A 27,141-nucleotide genomic window follows, 5' to 3' on the forward strand; every position below is an offset into this window, starting at 1 on the left:
TACTGTGAATGCTTTTCAAGCATTCACACTAAATATCCACAAAACTTAAAGAGGTTACACACACACAATACGGTAATATTATGTTGAAGCACAGTACGTATCACTCCGCGAGGCTCCTGCCTACGATAGCCGTAATGCTCCGACAATCCATCAAGTGGTGCGGCTTCGTAGCTTAGCAAAGTCGTACTAAAGCATTTGACAGATTTTCGAGCGCCGTGTACATAAAATCGTTTCGAGGTCAGTAAACACAACCAGAGTTCATACATAAGGCACACGGGATTATAAGGGGCACTGTCGACTTTCAGAAAAATCAAAGGATTGATTTTAAGTTTGCCGTATTTTCCAAACAACACGGTAATAACGACGGCCCGCTAGCATGCTCTACCAAAAATAGTGCTTTGTTGTGTATCTGACAGACGAAAGCTAAACCAGTTCCACACCACTGAAGTTGCAGCACTTTTACAAACCAGGTGCACTCTATTTAGTCATTAGCACTCATCAGGCAATGTCTATGGGCAACTGACTGCACTCAGACCAAAGGGGGCTGAATAATTACGCACACCCCACTTTGCAGTTTTTTATTAGTAAAAAATGTTTGGAATCATGTATGATTTTCATTCCACTTCTCACGTGTACACCACGTTGTGTTGGTCGTTCACGTGGAATTCCAATGAAATTGATTCATGTTTGTGGCTGTAATGTGACAAAATGTGGGAAAGTTCAAGGGGGCCGAATACTTTTGCAAGCCACTGTATGTAATTAATTGCTGTCCTACCATGGAAGCACAGCATGAGTAGAGGTCTCTTTTTTTCCTCTTGTACTTTCCCATTGTAGTGTACATTTCGGTAACGCTACCGCTCTCCGACTTGTATTCCCATGTAATGTCTGTGTTGTGTGTGTAAGGTCGGGGGGGTCCCATTTCACTGCAGGGCAACCTGCATGTGACGAATAAAGCTTTGATTGATTGATTGAATTGCCAGCAGTATTGGTCATTATTTACTGTATTTGGCAGACAGAGAGTTACAGACTCTCTCCCAGACCTCAGACTCATAATACAAGTCAGAGCTTTATAGAAGAAGAAAAAAGAAGAAAAAATAAAGTTGTGTTTTTAAAATTAGAGTTCAAGTTATTTTTACTTCCAATAGTGTTAACATGCTACAGGTCATGAACAAGATTTTTTATTTTTATTTTCATTGTAAGTGGGCTAAAGCAGTTAATTAAAAGTAGTGTAACATAAATATAAATGCTGTATTTTGATTATTTTTAAACCATGTAACTTGGATGGATTTGATGCTGGCGTGACCACAGTGCACATGTCTGCTGTTGCTCACAGTGGTCCAAGGGACGCTTAGGGAGTTTGTGTGCTCGCTCAGACACGTGAAACATTAGAGGAAACATTGCTTGTGTTTGACACCAAACCTCAGTTAATTATTTCACCATTGTTGAAGAAAACTGTCTGAGGCGGGATGGATCCATGCTTTCAAACTCTGACCTTACCATCTGAATGTCGCAGCAGAAATTGAGACTCATCAGACCAGAAAAGGTTTTTCCATCTTCTGAGCCAGCGTTGTAGTTTCTGTCAAACTGCAGAAGGACCAAAGAGCTTCAACACCAAAGCAGAAGAACTGATTTATGACAACCAACCAGATGAGGAAAATGACCATCAGACAGCAGGACAAGGCTCATCTTAGATATCCTTTAAAGACACCTTATAATAAAGATATATGGTATATGGTATATGGTAAATGGCCAGAACTAAATCATCCATACGTTTGGAAACATGTTATTTTGGACTGGAAAATAAAAGCTTCTTGATTTAATTTGAAGCTTTATTTGAAATTTTACTTTTCTATTCGCACATTACTTTTGGTCTAAATACTATCACTTTAATTTATATCACCCGATATTTTATTTCATTTTATTCTGACAGTCCAAGTGAGTAATGTTAAAAATACATGAGAGTCTTTTCAAATTCATATGTCTCCTGGGTCATTATTTTAATTTGCTGTGGGCAGACCTGAGCAGGAGAGGTCCTGGAGCCTAGAATAGGAGCTATGTCCACAGGAAGGACAGATGAGAGTTACTGACAGAATCGCTGAATAATCAACTAATCAAAGAAGGATTGGCAGATCAGTCGACCACCAAAATAATCTTTAGTTGCAGTCTCACTATAATTAGAATTAGTAGATGCAATCAATAAGTAGAATTCATAAAACAGAATCTGTAAATATAGCATGTAAAATACAAAATGTGAAATAGAATCGGTAAAATCAGTAAGACGTTTTGACTCTAATATTTTCCAGCACTGACTGCTGACAGTTCAACAGCTTAATAAGAGATCTTTTTTAAGCCATACAGCAGGAGCTGTGAAGAACAGACAAACTGTGGAGACGATTTTCTTTCAGTGGAAACAGTTTGAATGATTTTCCAAAACTGGCTTTACTCTAAAAACACACATTTGTACGCGTGTGTACAAATATGAACAGTATTAACAGATTAAATATATAAATGAAATGAAATGGGGGGTGGGGATGTGTTATCGGTGCATGTGTGAGTTCAGGGTGGTTGTGGCCTTTGTGAAGAAAATGTTCTTGAGTCTGTGGGTCTTTGTGCTGATGCACCTGCAGCGCTTCCCTGAGGGAAGCAGGCTGAACAGGTTAAAACCAGGGTGGGAGCTGTCCTTGATGATGTTTGTTGCTCTGCTGAGGCAGCGGGAGGAATAAATGTCCATCAGAGAGGGGAGAGGGCAGCCAATGATGTTCTGTGCTGACTTGACTACACTCTGAAGCCTCACTCTGTCTGCCTTAGTGCAGCTGCTGTCATACAGTATGTTAGCAGGCTCTCAATGGACGAGTGGTAGAAGGTCAGCAGCAGGTTGGAGTTCAGCTTGTACCTCCTGAGGACCCTCAGGAATCGTCTGACATTGTGCTCCATTACAGTGAGTTGAGTGGTGCAGGAACCAGGTGAGGATGAGGATGGGAGCAGGGCTGAAGCAGATGAGTGCTGCTGTTTTGGTGTTTCAAAGCAGGTGAAGAAGCCGTTTATTTCCTCTGCCAGCTGCACACTCAGGTTTTCTGCTTTCACAGTGTAGCCGCTGTGGTGTATTGTCTTGTATGCCCTGCCACACCTCCCGTGTGTTGTTGCTGGACAGCTGGGACTCGATGTTTATTTTGTGGTCTGTCTCGGCTTTTTAAATTCCCCTTTTCAGGTCAGCTCGAGCAGCCCTGTACAGAGCTCTGTCGCCTGACCTGAAGGTGGCGTCATGGACTTTGAGGAGTGATCGGACCTCGCTGGTCATCCAGGGTTTTGGGTTTGTGATATATATGTATTAATGTAATAATAAATAATGTTACCAAATGATAATACAAACTTTACTTCAGTTTCTATTTCTACTCTAATAAATGTACTCAACTTGAATCAGTCTTTGAACATGAGCAGAGAAAAAGAAGGAAAATAAAAATATGTTTCTATTTCCTGTTGCCTCCATTGTGGAGGGAGACTTTGCCTCTAAACAGCAAATGTGTACAGTCAGGGGTTAAAGTGGATTCAGCAGGTGGGGAACTTAAAATCAGCTGTTTTGTCTCAGTGTGGGGAAAATAATCAAACTCACAATCATTTCTATTCCAGCAGATTGTCTTAGTGTGCAGGCTGTGATCAGCTGACCTGCTGCTCTTTCTGGATGTACATACCTGGATTTAGCCAGATGTGAGCAGATGTTTCATCAGTTGGCCATCCTCTACACTGACAGTCTGCTGTTCATGCTGTCTTTGTATTAGACAGCCACTGTGCACCAGTCACACACTGTTCTTTACTTTAAACCATCACAGTACAAATTAACCTGTTTGTCCTGCAGAGGATTTTCATGCAGCCTTTAAATAACTGTCTGCCTCAGTTTGATTAGCAGCAGGTTTCACAATGTGAAAAACATAATGTCACATGTATGGATTTAAAAACACGATGATTTACATGTCAGCTGGACCTTTAGCTGCAACACACTGCGAGACAAACTGCACACAAACAGTTTGTGTGTTTGCTGATGTTTATTGAGCTCATAGAAACACTGCATTTCAAATTACCTGACACTTAAAAACGTTACTCCCTTTATGCTCGCTCCTCTTCTGTAGAGCTAGCGAGATGCTGAAGTACCGGCACCTGCACTCACCTGCCCAGGTTATCTCTGAGTATAAACTATAGATGAACCTAAAATAATGAGTCTCTTTTCTGAAAATGTAAGAAGAACAAAGTACAAATATTTGTTTAAAAATGTAGGGAGTTAAAGTAAAAAGGGTTAGAAAAATAAATAGGCTGCTCAAGTAAAGTACAGATGCCTGAAAATTTTACAGGCATCTGTAATCAGAGCATCAGTAATGAGTGCTTACAGAGGAAACAAGTTTGGACTTTCTGGTAAATTAAATGATTATGTTGTTCATAATCGTAAAAATGCAAAGGTCAAAGCCCACATCAGTGGAAGCAAGAATGAGCTGAAAACACTAAACTGAAATTATTTGACTTAATGAACTAAAACATGCTCCTGCCCTGCCCTTTCGTACCTGTTAACATCTCAGCGCCACTGTGAGCTTCTCGTTCACCCCGACAGGCCTGATAAACAAATAAAGAAAACTGTACGTGGCGGAAGCAGCGCCCCCTGCGGCCCGCCGCCGCCCTGCAGGCTCCGGGCAGCTGGGGGATTTCCTGGGCGGAAGCAGCGGAGGGGGTTTCCAGCGTTCAGCCCGTCCTGCTGCTGGATCTCTGAACTGATCCCAGCATCGTCTGCTCACACAAACCACTCAGCCGGAGAACCTGAACCCGAAACCGGACCATGAGGAGTCTGTCCCAGGCCCGGAGGCTCCGACACAGCGGCAGGTTGACGGTTTGAATCCCGCAGAGAGTCCGCGGAGGAACCGCCGAGAAGGAGGTCCCGGGGAGTCCTGAGGAGCTGTGGCCTGCGGAGGAGATTCATGTGAGTCCGAGAGAGCAGAAACAGAATAAAGACACACAGTAGAGACATACCAGAGATGCGGTATTGACAGGAGACTCGGCGTGAGCAGCGGGAACATGTTAGCTGTGTTAGCGGGCTGGAGGAGATGCTACAGCTAGCTGTGTTTACATTAAAATCCCCGTTACCGATCACACCGAGCTAACAGGCTAACGTCGGCTAGCGTCGGCTTTCCGTCTGTTTACACCCGCGCCCACCGGATCAGTAACAAAATCAATAATTCGATCGGTAACTTGATTGATGCCCTGATCAGAGCAGCAGAGCTAAAAACAGTCAGACCTGAAGAATCGAGCACAGACAGGACGAGCCCAGTCTGTTGCTTCTATTGTTCTTATTGATCCGCGGATCAGTTCCTAGTATCGATTATGGCTTGTGTGTCGATAACATGTGATGGGAAGGTTAACAGGACAGGTGTGTGTGAGGTCACGTGAACTTGGAGTTACTGTTTACTATTTGTAAACACCAAAGTACTGTCAGAGTAAGCAGGATAGTAAGGCAGTAAAAGTACTAAGAGTACTCCTCAGACCACCTCCGATGTGGAGTTTCCAGGTGGTTTCTCATTTGAGGACACGCATGTTAGTTTCACCTTTAGCTCACCTGTGAGAGAGCAGCTGATCGTCAGCTGACAGAACAAACCATTATTCAGATGAAAACACCTGGACATGCAGGTGACGCTGATGGTCTGAGAAGATTGGGACACTGAGAGAATAAAACCCTGTGATGTTTAACATCTGAATCAAAGGTCTCACCTGTAACCTGACACTGAGCATACCCCGGGGCGGAGCGTGTTTTGTTAGGTGACCCAGGGTGAGCCTGCAGGAGCTCTCAGGTTGACCTCTGATCGTCACCCATAAGTGTCTTAACGGCGGCCTGACGGGATCCCGCTGAGGAAACACCTGGACGAGACAGATGTTAACACCATGTCATCATCATTATTTGGGCATCAGAAAAATCCAGAAAACACCCAGAGGGTCTGACTACATTACCCAGAACGCTCCAGTACAGGTCAGACAGACATGAGAAAAAGCTGCTCAGCAGGGCAGGTGCTGTGCAGCACTATACGTGTCAAAATTTAAGATCATGGGTGTTAGTGATGGTGTGTTTAGCTGAGCAGACGATGATAAGAATCCTCCCTTCACCCCAAGATGGCCGCCCCTCCCTGAGCCGCTTTCCGCTGAAAGTTTCGTCCTGTTAAAAGCTCGTTTTTCTTTCCCTCTGTCGCTAAGTGCTTGCTCACAAAGGGCCATTAAAGCACCTGACATGGCTGCTGTTGTGTTTTTGCTGCTATCTAAATAAATGGTACTGATAGTGGCGATGATGATGATGCTGGTTGTGGTGATAATGATGATGGTGGTGAGCACTGGGTAACTGGGACATGTGTGAAGGTCCTGTTAATGCTGAAGCACATCTGCAGGTTCAGAAACATCTGCTGTCATCCAGATGTTTCTGTTTCAGGGATGATGAATAAACCCAAGTGAGTCCACACCTGCCCCTCCACAGGCACCCCCTGCTGGGCGCAGACTGCTATCATCAGGTTACTGATCCTCCATCAGCTGCTCTGAGGAAAACCCCTGTGATGAAGTGAATTCTTCCAGTTTCTCTTTCTGAGAAGTGCTCAGTCACGACTGCAGTCACCTGCTTCATGTCGCAGCACCCGTTAACCACAGGCATGACATCACACACGTAGGTGTGATGTCACACATCTGGCAGATCCAGATTGCACATCAGTGACGAGCTTTCACTCTAACTCAAGCCTTAGAATGCCACTGACTCATTTGGGGCTTTTATTTTGAAAGGGATGGGTTTGTGTCTGTGTGTGTGTGTGTGTGTGTTGACGATGCAGTGAATGGAAAAGTCCCCAGCATCCCTGACAGGAAGTGTGTGTTTCTGTTTCTGTGTGTGTGTGTGTGTGTGTGTGTGTGTGTGTGTGTGTGTGTGTGTGTGTGTGTGTGTGTGGAGGTTAAAGGTCACAGCTGTGTGTGAGGTCATGAAAGCTCTCACTTCAGGTTTTCATGTGTCAGCTGACCCGATGCTTCTGAAATTACCCAGAATTCCTGTGTGAAGTGTGTGGATCCTCTTTCTGGATTTATTCAAATGTTCAAATCTTTCATTTTTTACCAGATTTCACTGTTTGTGTTTTGAAAATGCGTCGGCTCTTTGAATGTTCGTGAGTTGATAACATAACATAAGCTAGGTAAATACTTCTGATCAAAACCCCGCCAGCGCCACCGCCTCACTGAGGAGGCACATCTCATGTCACCTGACGAACTACCGTCTAGGTAGCTCGTCAGGTGTGTGAGGCTGCAGTGGGCGGGTTTCCCGTCAGAGCCGAACAGCAGGAAATGATGGTAAACCACGCGTGCACACCGAGGTTACTGTAACAAATGTCGGAAAGTCTGGTTGTTCCTCATCGTGCGTCCGATCCGTGACCGGGATTCTCGGTCTGCGTGTTTGGCCGTCTGTGCTGTCGGGGCAGCGGTCAAACGTCCAGATGAACAGAGGTGACTGTTGTTGTGATTTGGCACTGTATAAATAAAATAGAATAGAATACTGCAGTACTGTGATACAGCAATAGTGTAATACTGTGGTACTGAAGTACTTTTTTGCAGTGAGTATCAGAACACTGAGGTCATTTCCATTGTGGCTGTTTTTGAAACATCACATGTTTAAGGAAAAACCCCAAACTGCACGTCAGTCAGCTCAGAGCAGCTGACTGGAGTTAAAGCCGGTTATCCAACCGTCAACTTCATGAACTTAGAAAACAGAGTAACAGGTTCATTTTCTGAAATCCTCTTTATGTTTTTAACTGAGAGAGAAATGCATTCATTCCTCAGTTTAATGGTTCAGTATCTGAACCTTTTTCCTTTATTTAACATTTGGACTCACGTCCAGGGCTGCTCAAACATCATGGCGGACGTCTGCTGTGAGGGTTAAAGGTCAGTGTAATATTTAAATGTCTGATCACACTGTACACGAGGAGTTCCAACATGACCAAAATGTGATTCTTCAATCGCAAACGTCCACCTGGTCATCAGGTGACCCATCGAGGGTTCAGGTAGCATCGGCCCTTTTAAAGGATCCACGAAAACACGAAAGGAAAAACTGTGAATGCCGACCGGTCGGAGACGGGGTTCCCGTGACATTCAGCCAGAAGCTACAGGATTCACCCGAGGGTCCACCTGAAGGACCTACCTAAGTCTGAGATGTTCGGAGGAAGACCAACTGATCTTTGGACACTCACTCTGACATATCTGTGAAGGTTCTCAGGTACCAGGTCATGCTAATCTGAGGAGCTTGGAAAGAAAAGCGACTGGGCTTCATGACATCACGAGTGTCCGAGCTGAGGTCGCCGTTTCTCTCGTCATCAATGACCTGCCGCACCGCACCGCAGTACATGGTTAAACCTGACCTGTGACATCACAAAGACTGATGTGGAAGTTCTGAGACCTTCTGGAAAGATCTCAGGCTGGATCATGAAATCATGTATGAAGGTTTTCAGATTGTTTACTGGTTTTACTGGTCCGAACCAGTGGAGCTGAAACTCCCATGTTTGAGCTCACTGCCTGTTCTCCTTCACCTGTTCTCACCTGTTTTCGCTGCACTTTCTAATTAAATTAACATGTGACCTGTCAACTTTCCTATTTATAGGCCACGCCCCTTCGCCCCTTGCTGGACTCCACTGAGCACGTGCAGACTGGACTCAGTTGTTGGGTTCTAATGTTTCTTTTAATGTTTCCTCAGGTCATGTCCGCGGGGAGGAGTGCTGACGGCAGGGAGGTGCAGATTCCCCTCCAGCAGGTGGCACCCTCCCTTATTTCGCCCCTCTCGGCAGCCCCGCCCTCTCACCGCCCAGCCAATCTGTGGCCTTCCAGTGAGCCCACCGTTCAGCAAGGTAACGAGTTTCAAAAAAAAATCTTTGTTAGGTAGGATTCACACACGGTGGCTGATCTGATTGGCTAAGGTTATTTAAGACCCAGTCAGGCCTTTGAAGCCAGGAGGGTGTGAATCCTCTTTGAGGACAGGTTCGGTAAGGTGTGTCTCTGACCTCAGGTGTGTGTTCAGGTGTGCCCGCAGGCTTCCTGCCTCTTCATGGCGGCTTCAGAGATCACTTTGTAGAAACTCCAGAAGCTAAATACTGCTGCGAGGCGTGCAGGCTGGTCCTGTGTCAGCCCCGCCAGACCGAGTGTGGACACCGTTTCTGTAACAGCTGCATCTGCGACATCCTCAGGTGAGACAGGCCACTCCCACTCAGGGGAAACACTGCGTCGATTTGAGTTCCTGCTCGACCCTGCAGGTGTCAGCGTTTAACTTTTGTGTCCTCTCTCCTGCAGTCGTCCAAACCCGGTGTGTCCGGCTGACATGGAGCCACTGTTCAGAGACAAGGTGGGCAGGAAGTGACATCACAGCAGAGATCACGTTGTTGACTGATCAGTAGCACTGTCAACGTTAACATTTGTTAATCTGTGTTTATGAATAAAGTTTTAACATGATGAAGCCATCTGGAGCGCAGAATGGACCAACTTTGTACAAACTGCCCCAAATACGCTGAGAGAGGCATTTCCGATGGGTTCATTTGGTTAAAATTTTAATCGCGTTAATCCTGGCGACGGATAACGCATGTTAATGTTGACAGCCCCACTGGTCTGTGATTGATTCCCGATCAGTTACTGAGCAATCTGTGATCACTCGTCGGGCTGTGTGATTGATCAGGCTGTGCTTTGTGTTTCAGATCTTCAAAGACGTTTGCTGCCACCGGGAGATCATGTCGCTAAAGGTTTACTGCCGCAGCGAGGCGAACGGCTGTCAGGAGCAGATGAGTCTGCAGCAGATACCTGTGAGCACACGTACCTGAAAATCCCGCTTTCTGATTGGCTGCTCTGCATACAGCAGAAATTCACTTACCTGCCTCACCTGTGTGTCTGCAGGACCACCTGAACGTGTGTCCGTTCTTCGAGGTTCCCTGCCCGCTGGGAAAGTGTAAGGAGAGGATGATGAGGAAGGAGATTCCCGACCACCTGAGCTGGAAATGCAAACACAGAGAAACCACCTGCGAGTTCTGCAGCACGAAGATGCCCCTGACAGACCTGCAGGTGAGCCGCGGGCAGCGTTTGGCTTCTTTTTCTTGCTTTTTGGTGATTTTTGTGAAAAATTAAGTTTTTAAAAACGTTTTTCAGAAACACAAAGATACGGTTTGTCCGGCGTTCCCCGTGATGTGTCCAAACCACTGCTCTTTCGCCTCCCTGCCCCGGAGCGAGGTGCTGACCCAGTTTTTCCCGGATCACTCGCACCCTTCAGCTTTCAGCTTTTCCGATCGCAGTGATCGATCGATCTATTGATTTATTGATGTTGTGCTGTTTCAGCTCTCGGGTCACCAGCATGACTGTCCCAAAGCTCAGGTCAGCTGTCAGTTCCACCGCTACGGCTGCACGTTCAAGGTAGTTTCATCATCATTCTCACTAAACGTGTGGCAGACCTGTGGCTCATGTACCACAGTACTGCAGTTATACACCTGTATTAATACTTCATAATGCATGTACTGCAATATTGCGTGTGCTGTGTTTCAGGGTTTGAACCAGGACATGAGGCAGCACGAGTCCACCTTCGCAGCCGAACACCTGAAGATGATGGCAAACAGGAACCTGTCGTTAGAGAACAAGGTAACCACGGTGGCACGTAAAACACTTCACATCTTCCTCAGAAAGTGCGGCGCGCGCTCACCTGAGCGCTCTCTGCTTCCAGGTGGAAGATGTGAAAGGTGAGCTGATGGAGCGGTACAAGGTGCTTCCTGCGCTCAGCAGCCGACTGTCGGAGCTGGAGAACCAGAACGAGGAGCTGAGGGAAAAGAACCGGCAGATGGAGCAGAAACTCGCCACCATGCAGGTACCGCCATTTCGCTGGTGGTTTTTTCTTGACAGCGTGGGCTCCTCCCACCGTCCACAGACACGCTCATCACGTTAATCTGTGCTCTCTCCACAGAAACTAATGAGCTCTCACTCAGAGAAGTTGCTGGAGGTGGAACTGGAGCTGCATTCTCTCCGTCTGCTCAGAGATGAGGTGGAGAGCCTGCGAGGAACGCTGGAGAGCGTACGGACGAGGCTCGCCGCTCTGGAGCAAGGTGGACGCGGCGGATCCGGATCCACGACACACACACTGGGTTAGAACGGCCTCTCTGTACCGCCGTTGGGGTCTGGGGACGGGCTGTAGTCTCAGACACCAGAGGTTTAGGGCACGCTACGGCTGTTTGTCGATTGATAATCAATAACTCCCGGTGCACGTCTTCTTCTCTGCAGCATCCCTGGAGACTCAGCTGAATCGCCATGACGACATGCTGAGCGTCCACGAGATCCGATTGGCTGACATGGACCTGCGTTTCCAGGTGCTGGAGACGGCGAGCTACAACGGGACTCTAATCTGGAAGATCCGCGACTACAAAAGGCGGAAACAGGACGCGGTGGCAGCGAAGACGCTGTCGCTGTACTCGCAGCCGTTTTACACCGGATACTTCGGTTACAAGATGTGTGCTCGAGTTTACCTGAACGGAGACGGCATGGGCAAGGGGACGCACCTGTCGCTGTTCTTTGTGGTGATGAGGGGCGAGTACGATGCCCTGCTGCCCTGGCCCTTCAAACAAAAGGTACACCTCACTTCCTGTGTGATTAACCGCAGAAGCGTGAACAGCGTGTTCTGATGCGGTCTGTGTCTGTCAGGTGACCCTGATGTTGATGGACCAGGGTCCCTCCAGGAAGCACCTGGGCGACGCCTTCAAACCGGACCCGAACAGCAGCAGTTTCCGCCGTCCGGTGGCCGAGATGAACATCGCGTCCGGCTGCCCGCTGTTCGTGTCGCAGACTGTCCTGGAGACGGGGACCTACATTAAAGATGACACCATCTTCATCAAGGTGAGGGGCGTGTCCTGCGGGTTACAGACCCCACCTATGTATTGATAAATTCAGCGATCAGTGAATTAACCTGTGGTGATTGGTTTGACCGGCAGGTTACCGTGGATACCTCTGACCTTCCTGACCTGTGACCGTGTGACCGGTGCGCACCTGGCAGAGCAAAGGATTATGGGAAGGATCAGAGATGGGAAGATGGAGAAGAAGAGACAGGAAGCAGCCAGTCAAAGTGAACTTTATTGACTGGTGGACTACAAAACTGTGTGTGTGTGTGTGTGTGTGTGTGTGTGTGTGTGTGTGTGTGTGTGTGCGCGCGGGGGTGGGGGGGTGAATGACTCAGTGTCACCGTGGTGACAGAACTCAGAGCCAACATGGCCGCCACTATGAGGACGTTGTTGCTGCTCGTTACTGATGCTGTGCATCGAGCTTTACTTCCTTTTATTACCCGTTTACAGAGGCATGCTAGGAAATCCACTACAGCCACAGAGGAGTCCGAAAACCTGATCAGACCGGATGAAACTACATAAAGAGCAGACTCCTGTAGAGCCCGGCGGTGCGGACTGGCTGCTCTGTGGCCTTGGTGGGTTTCCGAGCGTCGACAGAATTCGTGCGAGTCGTTCGGTTCATTTGCACACTTTAAAGTTTTGAATGTTTGTGTGAAAATAAAACTGACAGAAAACAAACTTGTTTTATTGTGAAGTTTTTCTGCGGAGACTTCCTGTTTTATCGTCACTGATGAGGTCATCAATAAAGGAACTCTCTGCCTGTGAAATAATAGCGTAGCCACATGATGTCACTTGGCGGTTTTGCTGCGTGTTGCTGCTGTCACTGATGTCTCGGGGTCCACAGTGGCGACTCGATCTTCGACACAGGTGTGGGTCACCAATGTGTGTGAAGACAAACCGAGGCAAAAAGAGGCTCCAGCATCTGTTTCAAGAAACTTTAATATCCTGAGGTAGAAGAAACTTGGTGTGAACAGTCTGTGTGCAAGTGACCTGAGTGATGAGGGTCACTCACACCATGGCTCAGATTGGTTGGTGGGCAGGGTGCAATGTGTGTCGGGGGGGATAACAGTCTGATAACAGTCTTCCCCCAGGGGAAGAAGCTGTTTGTCTGGAGGTGTGCGACCTGACTGAATTGAATTCAGAGGGTCCAACGGGCGGTGGGCAGTTCACTGGTTTACCTGAGACAGGAGGATCTGGCGATGCCATCCAGGGGTGTCAGATGGCAGTCAGTGCTTTTTTGGGTGGTGTTAATGACCCTCTCTGCTGCCTTCCTGTTCTTAGTCGTGGCCCCTGAGCACCAAACACCAGGCAGGAGAGCACGCTCTCCACTGAGGAGCAGCAGCAGGTCCTGGTCCAGGTCTTCATCTGGCTCTTGATGAAGGCGTTCCCACTTTCTCCCTCTTGCATGTGACAAATGAAGGCTTTCTTGAGGTTCTTCTTCCTCAGGACACCGAGGACGTGCTGCCACTGCTGGGCCTCCTTTACCACGGCGATGGTGTTGTAGGTTGGAGGTGAGATCAGGGGAGATGTGGGTGTCCAGAAACCTGAAGGTGGAAACAGATTCTACCCGTCCTCCGTTTATAATGAGGGGGGAAGTGGACCTGTCTGTGCCTCCTGAGGTCCATTATAAGTTCTTTGGTTTTAAGGATGTTCAGCTTCAGGTTATTCTCTGGATCCCAGGATCAGGGAATCTGAAGGTGGTCCAGTTTGGTGTTGAGCATCTTCCTCTTCTCCAGATAGCTCAGCGCTGTGTGAAGGGTGATGGCATCCTCCGTAGGGTCGAGGGAGGGGGTGGACAGTCTGTGATGTGTGAGACACTACCCACTCGAAGCACAAGATGAGTACTACAACTCCAACACACGGATAAATACAGATTGTAGGAGGATGACGAGATTATCCATTTAAATGTCTTCACTGGAAGTGATGCACAAAAACATTAAAAGGCCAGATAAACTGATTTTTTTAGAGGAGGAAAGGAGGACGGCAGGTGGCGCTGCTCACAGGAAACGGCGGCGGCTCGTTGATTTTTTTTTTTTTTTTTTTTTTGAACCATAGAAGAAGAAGAGAGCGTTATCCGCAGAAAAAGAAGCGGCTAAGAGTTTGTGCTTCAGCTCCAGACTTCAGGCTCAAACCGAACCTGAAAGACTCGAAGGACCCCAGAACACCGGCCCGGACCCAGCGGGGCTGCGAGGCCCGACCCGGTAAGTGAAGCTCGGTTCTAGCTGTAGAACCGTAGAGCCCCGGGGAGCCAACAGGCTAACAGATAGCATTAAGGTTACCAGAAAACAGGCTCTTATTTTGAAAGGGCGACAAGCGATTGAGTTACTTTAGAAATGATTTCACGAAAAAAATAAAATAAAAATAAACACAAAAAGCGGCACGGTGTGTGATCTGTGTGTAAAAAAAAAAAAAAAAAAAAAAAAAACCCCGTGTGTGTGTGTTTAAATATATAAGTAAAACAACAAAGTAAAAACAAAATACGAATGTTTAAAAGCTGACAGGAAGGAACAGGCTCTACCTGTCAGACAGGTGTAACTGTCAGTGAGGCGTTTGTGTGACGCGCTGGCAGCTGATTGGTCTGTAATGCTGTGTGTGTGTGTGTGTGTGTGTGTGCGCGCGCAAACTAAAATAATGTGGAAAAACTTTATCATGAGCTGAGATGATGAAGCTGACGACTGCTGAGATTCTCAGGAAAGTGTTCTCATGCGGAGTTTCCATCTGAGTATCCTTTGTAATATTACTATTCAGAGTAATCTGAATATCCTGAGTATGCTGAGCAGTGCGAGTCAATTTACTTGAAAAAAAGTAACTAAATACTAGTTGCTGATTAATTCACCAGAAATAATCCAGTTAATTTACTGATTACTTATTTTCAAAAGTAATTAGTTACTTCATTACTTAGTTACTTTTAAAAACTTGATACACAACCTGAATACGTAATAACGTCATAGATCTTTCAGCCCAGTTCTATTTTTTCTGTATAATCCATCATATAAAATGTAATCAAATGAAAAAGTCTCTTTTTAAAATTGTTTTAATCGATTTAAACTTTTAACTTTATGCTTCAAGCACAAATTAAATTATTTCAACTGTCTTTGACGGGAAGAAATGTTTAACATTTAAAGCTATGTTCTGCATATTCCAGCGTATAAAATAAAATCACGTTTTGTGTTTGCACTCTTTCAAATAGATGCAAGTAAAACACAGCAGAAAATGAATAAAATCAAAGACTCAGCAGTTCTTAAATCTACTGTCAGCTGTTGAGCAGGAGTGGGGCGGGTGGAGGTTTGCCCACAGCGGTCATGTCAGTGGGAGGATCCAGGGGTTTCTCTGCGAATGTCACATTCCCGTGGCAGCGTGCTCGCTGCTCGCTCAGATTTGAAGTTTCATTTGTCGCTGTAGTTTTCTTCCCACGCAGAGTGAACAGCAGACGCTCATAGGGCTGCTCGATTATGGTAAAAATGATAATCAAGATTATTTTCACTGAAATTGAGATCACGATTATATGACGATATTTATTTAACCCTTTAAGACCTACCATAGAACCAAGTGCGCCAGAGCTTATATTATTGTTTTACATGTTGTAGTGCCATTTGTGGGAGCATTTCAAGTTGCTATACATCAATACAACTGTTATAGCCCATATTTTAATAATATGTATGTATTAAGTCCATAGTAACTACATTAATTGCAAACAAGTGCAATAAACTACAAAAAAATTGAAAATCGTTTTTGTTTTGTTTTTTACATATATTTCTTCTTGGAGAAATTTAAGAGGTTTATCCCTCAAAACTTTAAATACTTTTTAAAAAGTTGCAAAAAATAGTTTACAACAACAGGAAATTTATTTTGAGTGTCTTCATAGTTTTATTTTGGAGATACACCAATTTTTATATACTGCAGGAAAAACAAAAAAACAATCTTATGATGCAAATTTGCAAAGAAAACAGCAGGTGCATCAAAATAAACTATTTCCAGCAGTGCAATTCGAGTTCTAAGCATCCCAGAAACTATTCAGAAAAGTCAAACATGGCTTATAAAAACACAAGTATAGGCTTTTGAAGCCTACAAGTAAAAAACTACATTTTCCGCGAAAATGACGTCACTTCCGGTTTTGGGCAGGAAACGCGATAGTTCGCGCTGACGTCTTTTTCACTGTGGGAAGTGTCACGAACAGCTGATCGGATCGGCAAAACGTGTGTCTGGAATATTGTTTTTGTTCCCGCAAGTGCTTTTTATGCAATTTTTGCAAAGCTATATGTGGAAGCAAACCGTGACCGAGGGCAAGCTGATGGCATAAGATGTAAGTACAACTCCTCTGGTTTCATATGCAAAAAAAATTATTGCGCTAGCTTACAGGTTCAGGTTCTACAGGGATTTAAAAATAGTTACACAAAACGGAGTGTGCTGCTCTGACCGGCTTTAAAGGGTTAACAATAACAATGTATTGAATAATGACTTTAAAAAATAATATAAAACAGTGTGCAAATACTGATAACAGTGCAAATGTTTGCAATATAAGAAATAAATGAAAAATGTAAACATCTATGTTTAGTGAACTTTGCAGTGTTGCTCTGTGGTGCAGCTACTACACCATAGCAAAGTTTATAAACGCGAACCCATGATGTTTCCACACCACTGAAGTTTTTTTCTCTTTACCTCGCTTTTCAACCAACGGCAGTCACTCTCCTCTCCAAATAACTTCTGCTTAGCTTTCCAAGCTTCCCTCGGGTCCTCGTAATTGTTGTGATGCGTGTTCGAAATGCAGAGAGGTGCGCTCGATTTACCACACGGAGCAGCGCGAGAGTAAAGCACGAGGCAGGGAGGGGCTAATAATCGGCTCAGTCATTTTTAATGAACGTTGAAAGCCCAGATCGTAATCGTGATTAAAATTCGATTAATTGAGCAGCCCTAGACGCTCGTCTTTCTGTCACTTTTTACAGAATCCAACTCAAAGTAATGTGATTACTTCCACGCTTTAAACGCTGCATGGTTGTACTCTCTCCATCACGACATGTGATCCATTGTTGATCTGCACACGTCTGTTACCACGGACGCCGCACGCTCATACGTCACTCATGAGACACTCACAAACAAAATCACGGTTTAGTAACGCAGTAACACTGCGTGCTTATGGGAAAGTAACAGTAATCTAATTACTTTTTTGCAATAGCAATCCTTTAGTTTACTGGTTACTTTAAAAAAATATAATCGAATTACAGTAATGCCTTAATTGTAACGCGTTACTGCCCATTTCTGATCCTGGGTGACCTGAGTAATCTGAGTATCTTCAGTAACTTCAGTAAACTGAGTAATAACCTGAGTAACCTCAGTAATCTGAGTAATAACCTGAGTAACCTCAGTAATCTGAGTAACCTCAGTAATCTGAGTAATAACCTGAGTAACCCCAGTACTCTGAGACTTGGCACTGATGTATCACTGAAATGATACAAAAGACTGGCGTGACTGTGCAGCTGTAAGCGGCGTCGTTCATGAAAATTGAGATGCAGCACGATTGGCTGAAATGATACCAAAGCGTGGAGGACAGTGGCGTGCACAAACGCGCTGCCTGCTGAACCTGTGATTGGTTTCTGTGAGGACGTGTTTGCTCTCTGAAGGCCCAGCTGCATGCAGGTCAGTAACTGTGTCTCTCTTGGTGTTCTCAGATGAAATGTTTGTGATGAAGAGTTTCTGTGGACCTGCAACCCTGCAGCTCCGACTGTTTTCCACTAGAACTTTACCCACTCTCACACTTTTCACCAAGGTAACGCCCACATCTGTTCGATACATTAACATCATAGTCTCAGGAGCTTGGAAAGAAAAGCGTCTGGACTTCTGGGTTTGTTCAAAATCACGACCCTTTCAGCTTGTTCGTGGCCAAAAGTGGCCACCAACAGATTAAGTCTGTAATTTTTATTATTTTTATGTTTTTTTTTTTCCAATTTTTTTCTGCATAAAGCTTTTAACTAACTTCAGTTCTTTTCATAAATATAAAATAATTATTACTTTTTAACCCTTTAAACACCAGTTTATTTGCCCACTGCACTAGCTGGAAGACAACCTCAAATCTCGCAATTTTATATAATTGCATTGCTACTGAAATTTCTTGTATTATTAATAGTAGAGTCTGGGGCATGTAATTGATTCACATCAACACTGATTATAATGCATTGTTATTTTTGTGCATAAAAACTCCCTCTCAAACTGTTCGTGGCCAAAAATGGCCACGCCTTGTTTACATTTACAAAATGCTACAAAATTCATATATATTAAGAAAAAATTCCACTTTTTTGACTTGAATTTTTTAGATTAGCATCAGTGCTGTTCATGATAATCTAAATTTTATTCAAATTCAGAATTTTAACCCTTTAAATACCAGTTAAATCACATAATTGTAATGAATTAAATAGGAATAAAATCCCCATTTTTTTCTAAATAATACATGCAAACTGATTTATTTTCTAACCATGGTGGAGGTTAGATGCGTAGCAATAATTAAACGTATCAATGAGTTTTATGCATCTTTGTTTTTTTTGTGCAGTGACAGAAAAACAACAAAACTCCCTCTCAGCTTGTTCGTGGCCAAAAATGTCCACCCCCTGTTTATGTTTACAAAATGCTATAAAATTCATATATATTAAAACATTTTTCTACTTTCATTGACTTGATTTTTTTAAAACCAAAATATAATTCAAATTCAGATATTATACCCTTTAAATACCAGTCAGATTATGTATTATTACTACGCTTTGGGGGGAAAATAGCAATAAAGTTCACATTTTTCTGCAGGATCCGTGTCCTCTGTGTGATGAAGCCAAAGAGCAGCTGCAGCCGTTCAGACACCGGGTGAGAAGCTTGTTATAAAACTGTTGTTAATAAAGTTTAAAGTTAATTGAACTGACGTTACTGATTGATCAGTGATGACTGAGAGGCTGATATATGATGTGTTATTGATAGACTGGGATGTGATTGATTGCCATGTTCACAATAGTATTGATAAGAAAGTCTGTATGTTTTCCACGTATTTTACCTGTGTGTGCGTGTGTGTGTGTGTGTGTGTGTGTCAGCTGGTCCTGCAGCAGGTGGACATCAGCCTCCCAGAGAACCGGCTGTGGTGGGACAGGTACAGGTGGGACATACCTGTGTTCCACCTGAATGGTCAGTTTGTGATGAAGCACCGTGTGGACACTGCCCTGCTGGACAAACTGCTGCAAGATGCCGAAGGCCAATAACTCACAAATAAGCAATAAACACAAGTGATTAAGAAATATGTGGCTTCACTGTGTCATCTTTACACAGCCAATCAGAGCAGGCCTCACTGTGACATCACTGTGAAACAGATCCTGTTTTTCTCGAGTCACCCGATCCCGTGACCTTATCAATATTTAACCTTCACATAACTGTCAGCCAATCACAGCTCAGCTCCTCCTCGATGTGTTACCTGGTTACAACGGAGACCTCAGGCATGCTCTCAGGCAGGTGAAGTTGTGGCGATGGCGTCGCATAGAGCGGCAGATGTTCAGTTTGCTCTGCAGAGGGCAAAGAGGAAGATCAATGAGCTGCAGCTCCAACTCAAGTAAGAACTGTCTGATCGGTGATCAATAATCTGTCAGACAGGCTGAACTGATCGATCAGTAATTGATAAGTGATAATCTAGTGATTAGGTCCAGAGTTGAACGCCTAACTGTAAAAGTTTAATTCAAGTTAAACCTGTATTGGATCAATAATTCCAGGGACTGGCGGTGCCGCCTTGAGGTTTGGATCATGAAGGAGCCATCTGATTGGCTGTTGGAGCTGCTGACAGGGAGAGAGGGGCTAGCTGTGCTCTGTGTATTGATAAGGGAAACGATTCACGTGGAGAGAATATTGATTACCACGGGAATCCACCGCAGGAATGACCAGTCAGGTTCTTTTACCTGATGGAGGTCACCTCGTTACCTCTGACATTGTTACCGTTAATCAGACTTTACTTCCTGTTTAAAGGTCAGAAAGCACGAGTCACTCTGAGCTGCTCTAAGAAATGAACCAATAACCAGTGTTGGGAAGGTTACTTTTAAAATGTATTCCATTACAGAATACAGAATACATGCCTCAAAATGTATTCAATAACGTATTCCGTTACGTTACTCAATGACAGTAACGTATTCTGAATACTTTGGATTACTTAATATATTATCATGCTTTTTACAACAACGTGAATGTACTATTGCTGTGTGATTTATTACTATTACTGAAGGTCCGCGACTCCGAACTGTAGTAAAGGGACCTCTGACTAATACGGCGGGGTCCCTGTCGGCTTGTAGCCGAAAAATAGCTTTACTTTGTTGTGTGGGTCAACTTTTCTTGCGAGAGACAGAGAGAGGCGTTGAAAGACTGCTCCAACGGAACTTATTGTTTTCGGAGGAAAACACGAACACGGTGTACAGTCGAGTCTTAATAGCTTACTTACAACTGGGCTCGTCAGGCACTCTTCTTGGCTGAAGTGGTTATTATTATATTTACATGCTTCCAGCTCCCGTTTTTCCTCGATGACAACTCATACCTTTCCACTCCCGTTTTTCTCCCTCCTCGCGCTCACAGACCCATAACGTGTATGGCAGTCCATTCTCCCTGCAGCACGGACTACACTGCCCATGATGCTACATTCTTTAGAGCTATGCTTGTAGCATTCTGCCTGTTAGCTTAGCACAACAACAAGGACAACAACAACGAAAAGGCGCTCTCTCACCCAGGAAACACACAGTCGCAGAGAGAGAGAGAGCGTCGCCCTGTAACCATGGCAACCGTAACGCTGCCGCCTGGAACAAAAGAACGTAGCTGTCAAACAAAACCCAAACAGTCCTGACCCACGACAAAATGAAACAGGAAAGTACCGCAGTGTAATCCATTTATTTCAACAAAGTAACTATATTCTGAATACCACCTTTTAAAACGGTAACTGTAACGGAATACAGTTACTCATATTTTGTATTTTAAATACGTAACGGCGGTACATGTATTCCGTTACTCCCCAACACTGCCAATAACATCAATAAATCAGTAGAAAATCCATCAAACCTGTAAATCAGTTTTTATTGCTGCTGCAGGTCACAATATAAATGTTTGAGTTGGTGGACAGTCACCTGGCTTCAGGTGTGGTGGGCAGGTTTTTTTCTCCAGTGCTGAGGTGTGCTGTTCAAATGTGTCTCTATTGAAACAAAAACTAAAGGAAAAAGGGTTCCCTGTCACTCTGGTTCCCTGAGTGATGCTCCCTGTGGCTCTCTGTTTGGCTGCATTTAGCTCCATCCCCCAACCTCAGGCAACTATGACAGCGGTGATTGATAGTGTGTATTTGTGTTTCCAGGGAAACCAGATCACAAAGTCCAGAAGAGACCAGTCAGCCCACAACGACACCCAGCAAAGAGCTCCAGGACTCTCTGGTGGACATGTACACAGGTAATACTACTGTACATACTACAGATACTACACAGGTAATATCACCTATAATAAAAGATGAGTACTAACGTAATTCAATTACTTTACTCGTTACCTGAAAAAACTAAGGGATTACTATTGCAAAAAAGTAATTAGATTACTGTTACTTTCCCATGAGCATGCAGTGTTACTGCGTTACTAAACCGTGATTTTGTTTGTCAGTGTCTCGTGAGTGACGTACGAGCGTGCGGCGTCCGTGGTAACAGACGTGTGCAGATCAACAATGGATAACATGGAGTGATGGAGAAAGTACGACCATGCAGCGTTTAAAGCGTGGAAGTAATCACATTACTTTGAGTTGGATTCTGTAAAAAGTGACAGAAACATGAGCGTCCGCTGTTCACTCTGCGTGGGAAGAAAACTTCTACAGCGACAAATGAAACTTCAAATCTGAGCGAGCAGCGAGCACGCTGCCACGGGAACGTGACATTCACAGAGAAACCCCCGGATCGTCCATAATACTACTGATACTATATATGTACACAGGTAATGCTACTGTAAATACTAGAGATACTACACAGGTCATACTACTTGTAATACCACAGATACTATATGTGAACACAGGTAATATTACTGTAAATCCTACTACTAAGCAGGGTAACCAGTGGTTCAGAGTGTGGCTGGCGGGTCATTGGCGGCCCTCTGCTGCGTGCTGTGTGGTCCCTACCTACCTCTGTGATCAGTTCAGTGAGGCGTGCTCGTTGATCAGACCCCGCCCCATCGCTTAGACAGGAAGTTGACGTCCTGTCTGCAACATCTCCTGAGCTTCGTGTTTCACATGCTGATGATTTTGAGTTTTGAATCAATGAGTTTGATGCAAATTTGCTGGTCCCATAAAATAAATCGGCCGAATTCTAGTGAAGCTCAACCCGTCTGAAACACCCGTCTGTCTTTTTAAAAGTGAAATAAAACCAGAAAATGTGCCGAAAAATGACACAAAGATCAATAAATCTGATGATCAATAAGCCTGATGGAAGCAGCCCAAGGTCCCGAGGTGATGTCAGCAAATGTCCACCAGGGGGAGCTGTTCTCCTTCACATCAGAGCCCTGCTGCCGCTCACAGGGACAGAGTCCTGTTCAAAATCAGCTGTCCTCCGAGCTCTGAGAGCGTCCTCCTCATGGTTGCTGAGCACGCTCAGTAATCTGCTGTGTAAATGTGTCTCGAGGACATGTTATATTTGGACTTTGTGTTTGCGGTGAGACATCGGCTGAGAGGCTCGTGTTAACACAGAGGATGAAACCTGCTGGAGATCAGTGACAGCTGTGATCGCTGGTTACCAAGGCAACACTCATTTCATCTCCATGACTGACAGGAAGTGTTTGACGTGATCGCTTCTCACGTTTCAGCGGGCAGGTCGCTTCAGCAAAAAGAGGCATGTTTAGAGCGAGCGAGTGGGTGACATCACCATGGCAAAATCCAGACTTTCTTTACAGTCTGTGAGCGGCACACCGGGGTCGCTGGCCCTCCATCGGTTATTGATTGATTGATTTATTTATTTAAACCCAAATCGTCTTTGGGATTATCCTCATGCTTTAAAGCGCTGAGAGAGTGTGCTTGAATTATTGAAGGAGAAGAAAAAGAAAAGCTGCAGTTAGTTTTGTTTTTTTTACATCAACACCCCCACCCCCCGCCACCCCCACCCGTGGTGATAATCCGTCGTCTGTCGGCGTCCTCGCTCAGATCAAACTCTGCGTGTGAAACAGTTGTGCAGGAAACAAACACAGTATTCAGTCGCCCGGTGCCTCCATATGCGTCTGTTTACTTCTTCTTCTGTGGTGCCAGGAGCCTCACTCACACAGTGACGATGATGATGATGAACAGTCGGCGCTGCTGATTAATGAAAATGAGAAAAGATGTTGCTGAATCTTAGTGTTACTGTCGATCCCCGGACTCTCTGTCCTGGTCGTTGTGTCCTTGGGCAAGACACTTCACCTGCCGCCTACTGGTGTTGGCCAGAGGGGCCGATGGCGCGATATGGCAGCCTCGCTTCTGCCCCAGGGCAGCTGTGGCTACAACCGTAGCTGCCTCCACCTGTGTGTGAATGTGAGAGTGAATGAATAGTGGAACTGTAAAGCGCTTTGGGTACCTTGAAAAGCGGTATTAAATGCAATCCATTATTATTATTATTATTATTATTATTATTATTATTATTATTATTATTATTATTATTATTATTAATGTTATTGGTGTAACGATTGATGGTGAGGATGATGATGAAGCTGTATCATCAGGCAGGTTTTCTGCTTCTGAACGCGGTTCAGAAGCAGATGGGTTGAAGTCGAAATGTGGACTACATGTATGAATTTCTTTAATAGAGAATAAAAATGCTGTGATGATAAAGTCTGCGGCCGGTGCCTGTCGAGGCCAATAATGGATTTGGGAGCTGCGGGCAGATTTTAGGTTTTCACCAGTAACGTGAAGTTTGGTTGGTTTTTGTATTTTTCCGTCTTCTGATTGGGCAGATTTTAGAGGTATTGTGAAAACAAAGGGTCAGATTAACTTAAACCTTAGAGGTTTGGATTAAAATTAAGGAAGACTTCATTACCCAAGTGGGATTGTATTTTCTGTGATTTAGTAGAGAAAAGTGATGAAGGTCAGCTGCAGAAGAGGAGGAGGAGGCAGCCAGTAGGGAGCGGCAGTGAGCTGAACACAAGGGCGTGAGGGCAGCTTCTTCTTTTCCTTTTATTAAAACAGAGTCCAAACTGCTTCTTCATCCTCTCATCTGAACTTGCACACTCATGGACACCTCCTCTTCACCTCTGATCTTCATCACATTAGATTTCAGCTCCTTCAGCCTCTCACTGATCAATAATCTGACGCAAGCTGCTCACAGAGTTCTCTCGTGTTTAAGAGCTCCAGATGTTTAAAACAGCTGTGGAGGTGAAGCAGAAGCACAGAGGGAGCATCTGGTTCAAGTCAGGACATGTTTGAGTTCAAAGGTTACTGAGGACGTATGAAGGAGGCAGTGAAGGTGTTACTACTGTGAACCACACGTAGAGGTCACCTGGATCCTGCAGCTCAGGTCGCGTGAAGAACCTGAAGTTTAACAAGTGATGACTTACCTGCACATGGTCAAAACGCTACGAATCCTGTAAATGTGAAAGGATGTCCAAACAAAGCTCTGAAAGTTCAAAACGTTTAAACATACCACCAAATTTAGACATTAAACAGGAAGTAGAGGTGTTACTTTATTCTGCTGGGAGACGCACCTTCCTCCATAAGACTAGAAAGTTGGAAATCTTTTGTGAAACACCCCCTCAACTCGGGTTTCCCGCTTGGGAAGTTGGAGCAGCCCCACAGGAAGTAGAGGTTAGAACTGGGAACCTGTACTTCCGCTGGTGTTTGAGACTCATTAAATAAGCCACAAGCGACTTCTTCAGTTCCTTTGATGAGGGATGCGACTGTTTTCCCCCTGAAAACACGACATCCAGATGAGCAGAATCTCTTTTCTAGGATTGAATCCTTGAGTGTGCATCAAGCAAAAAAATGTAATTGTTTTTCTGGAACACGCTAACTCCTGAGTGATGTCACTTCGACATCCAAGTTCTGGAATGCGGGAAAGGGCGAAAGCAGATGACAACCGTCTGGTTGTTCAGAGGTTTCAGAAGATGAAGATGATTTTGAGGCCCGTTTCTGTTCCTGTGTGTGTGGTAGGAAGCCCTCCATCACATCATCAGCCTGGGGCTTCACACTGCGCTGGTGGCGTCTTACTTCCTGTGTCTTTGGCGTGTCAGGATGCGGCGATATCCTCTGTTTTGCGTTTGTTGCTTTACAAGCTCTTTGGTCTTTAGTTGGTCCCCTGAGCTGTATCAGTAACAGTAGTTTTCCATAAATCATTTGTCGATTAATTCAGCAGCTTGTAATGTGGAGCGCCACCTGCAGGTAGGAAGTGTTTTTACAGGTAAAGCTGCAACACACTGTCAAAATAAAAGCTCTGCTCAAAGTAGGAATCACAATTTAGATCTAAACAAGGCAAATGTTATAAAATGCCAGCGTGAGCACACACACACACGGATGCACGCACACACACAGAAACACACAAGCGCTCGTACACACACACACACACACACACACACACACACACACACACACACACACACACACTCCTGCACAGAGAGCAGCAGCTACTTCAGCCTGTTCAAACAAACCAGAGTCTGCAGCCCACCCATCTAACAACAATAAAACTGAGTGTGTGTGTGTGTGCGTGTGTGTGTCCGTGGACCACCCACTCTGCAGATTAAACACTGTTCACACGACTGTCTCCTCCCTCTTGCTCTTCATTCCCTCTCAGCCACACTCAGCCTTTGTCTTCCTCTTCTCTCAATAAATTAAATCTACTGACCATAGTGTGTGTGTGCGTGTGTGTGTCTGTCTGTGTGTGTCTGCGTGTGTGTCTGCGTGTGTGTGTGTGTGTATGTGTGTGTAAGCGTGTCTCTGTGTGTGTGTGTGTGTGTGTGTGTGTGTCTCTGTGTGTGCCGGGGTCAGCAGATCGTACAGCTGCACCTGGAGTCATCTTCAGGTGATGATAAATGTGTGTGAAGATAATTTCAGTTTGAGTCACATAAAAGTGGTTCATCGCTGTCAACTTAAATATGAAAACATTAAATATATTTAAATGACATCACTTCTTGAGTAGAAGTGGCCTTTTCAACCCTGTGTGCTATAATCAATAATCAATTACCAGCTTCTTGCTGCACTCGTAGTGTTGCAGCTTCCAAGATGAAGGACAGGAAACAGCCAATTGTGACGGAGCTGCAGGATGATTTAGATGACGTCCAGGATTTAATGCAAATAATGAGCATTTACTGATCAGCGCTTAGAGGCCGGAGACTAAAAATCAAAGACAAGAAAACCGGAAGTAAACGGGGGCTATGTAGCTCAAGCAAGAAATTGCTTGAATTAAAAGTGCAGAATAATTAAAATAGTGCGACTGGAGTGAAACATGGATTCTGTTTGTAGGAGAAGCAGATGTTACGCCTGCTGCGGTCAGAGGAAACGGACGCCTGGACCAGATTAACCAAATAAATCTGAGACATTTGCTCCGTTTCTTCCTGAACTGAGAACGAGTGACTGCTATCAGCTGTCCTGTAACAGGAAACAGATCAGGGCGCAGGTGTGCTACCTGCATGGTGTGGACTGTGATTTTACTCAGAACAAAAAGACCTTCAGTTTACTGTGAAAGGCAGTACCTGTTTTAAGAATAATTTTCATGAAAAACATGATCAGGTCACATGACCATGAGGTATTTTCTCTGGTTATTGATCAGTCGATTTCCTCTCTGATCGACAGGAGCGATTTTGTCTCACTTTTATTGATCGCTCGTTTGTTGAAGAGCAGCAGGTTTCCTGCTGATCGATTGATCTCGGAGTGTGTTTGGCTTCATGTTTACTCTGCACGCGTGTGCGTGAGCGTTCCCAGCTCGCCGTGTGTCTCCTCGGCTTAATGTCCGTATCTAAATTCATGTGCGGTGTGGCGGCGGTGTGGTGTCGGCGGGCCGGATCACAAGCGGATTGTGTTGGATTTGAGCTGAAGCCTCTTTAATCATCGTAACACCGTCATTAATATTCATGCAGTCAGCTGGAGCAGCCGACACTCAGCGCTCCAAACTTTCTGCACAAAATGTATTAAAAACAGCTTAAAAAATTAATGGACTTGAGTTTATATTACATGAAGAAAAGGGGGGGGAGGCGGGAGGAGGCGTGTCCCCCCTCTTCGCCTCATTGGTTAATGTAGATTGGCGCTCTGATTGGCTTTTGCTTTTTCCCTTTT

The 27,141-nt window shown here is 44.9% G+C and overlaps 3 protein-coding genes across 6 annotated transcripts in view; all 3 read left to right on the forward strand.

The window, feature by feature from the left end:
* Nucleotides 1-4,219: 4,219 nt before the first annotated feature.
* On the forward strand, nt 4,220-12,589 carry traf3 (TNF receptor-associated factor 3). The gene is made up of 14 exons (XM_085391842.1): nt 4,220-4,960; nt 8,738-8,888; nt 9,059-9,224; nt 9,328-9,379; nt 9,726-9,830; nt 9,922-10,086; nt 10,171-10,251; nt 10,357-10,431; nt 10,561-10,653; nt 10,736-10,876; nt 10,973-11,150; nt 11,287-11,630; nt 11,704-11,895; nt 11,991-12,589. Exons 2-14 carry the CDS (start codon nt 8,741-8,743, stop codon nt 12,024-12,026), a joined length of 1,776 nt encoding a protein of 591 aa, XP_085247968.1. The 5' UTR covers nt 4,220-4,960; nt 8,738-8,740; the 3' UTR covers nt 12,027-12,589.
* A 1,375-nt stretch (nt 12,590-13,964) lies between these two features.
* Nucleotides 13,965-19,129, forward strand: lg19h5orf63 (linkage group 19 C5orf63 homolog). The gene is made up of 4 exons (XM_085391848.1): nt 13,965-14,098; nt 17,564-17,661; nt 18,687-18,743; nt 18,965-19,129. Exons 2-4 carry the CDS (start codon nt 17,569-17,571, stop codon nt 19,127-19,129), a joined length of 315 nt encoding a protein of 104 aa, XP_085247974.1. The 5' UTR covers nt 13,965-14,098; nt 17,564-17,568.
* Nucleotides 13,968-27,141, forward strand: part of mipol1 (mirror-image polydactyly 1) — a 48,179-nt gene continuing 35,005 nt past the window's right edge. Inside the window, exons 1-3 of one of the 4 annotated variants that reach the window (XM_085391845.1) lie at nt 14,053-14,098; nt 21,241-21,332; nt 21,534-21,857. In XM_085391845.1, the coding sequence (XP_085247971.1) occupies nt 21,848-21,857 (10 nt within the window). In that variant the 5' untranslated portion in view covers nt 14,053-14,098; nt 21,241-21,332; nt 21,534-21,847. Of the gene's footprint in view, nt 14,099-19,017; nt 19,154-19,205; nt 19,474-21,240; nt 21,333-21,533; nt 21,858-27,141 lie in introns of those variants that run through there. The other 3 variants (XM_085391844.1, XM_085391843.1, XM_085391847.1) reach the window with 3 other exon arrangements.

Source organism: Rhamphochromis longiceps, linkage group LG19, assembly GCF_057381845.1.
Source record: "Rhamphochromis longiceps isolate RC_006_pf linkage group LG19, R_longiceps_female_GT1.1, whole genome shotgun sequence".
NCBI lineage: Eukaryota > Metazoa > Chordata > Actinopteri > Cichliformes > Cichlidae > Rhamphochromis > Rhamphochromis longiceps.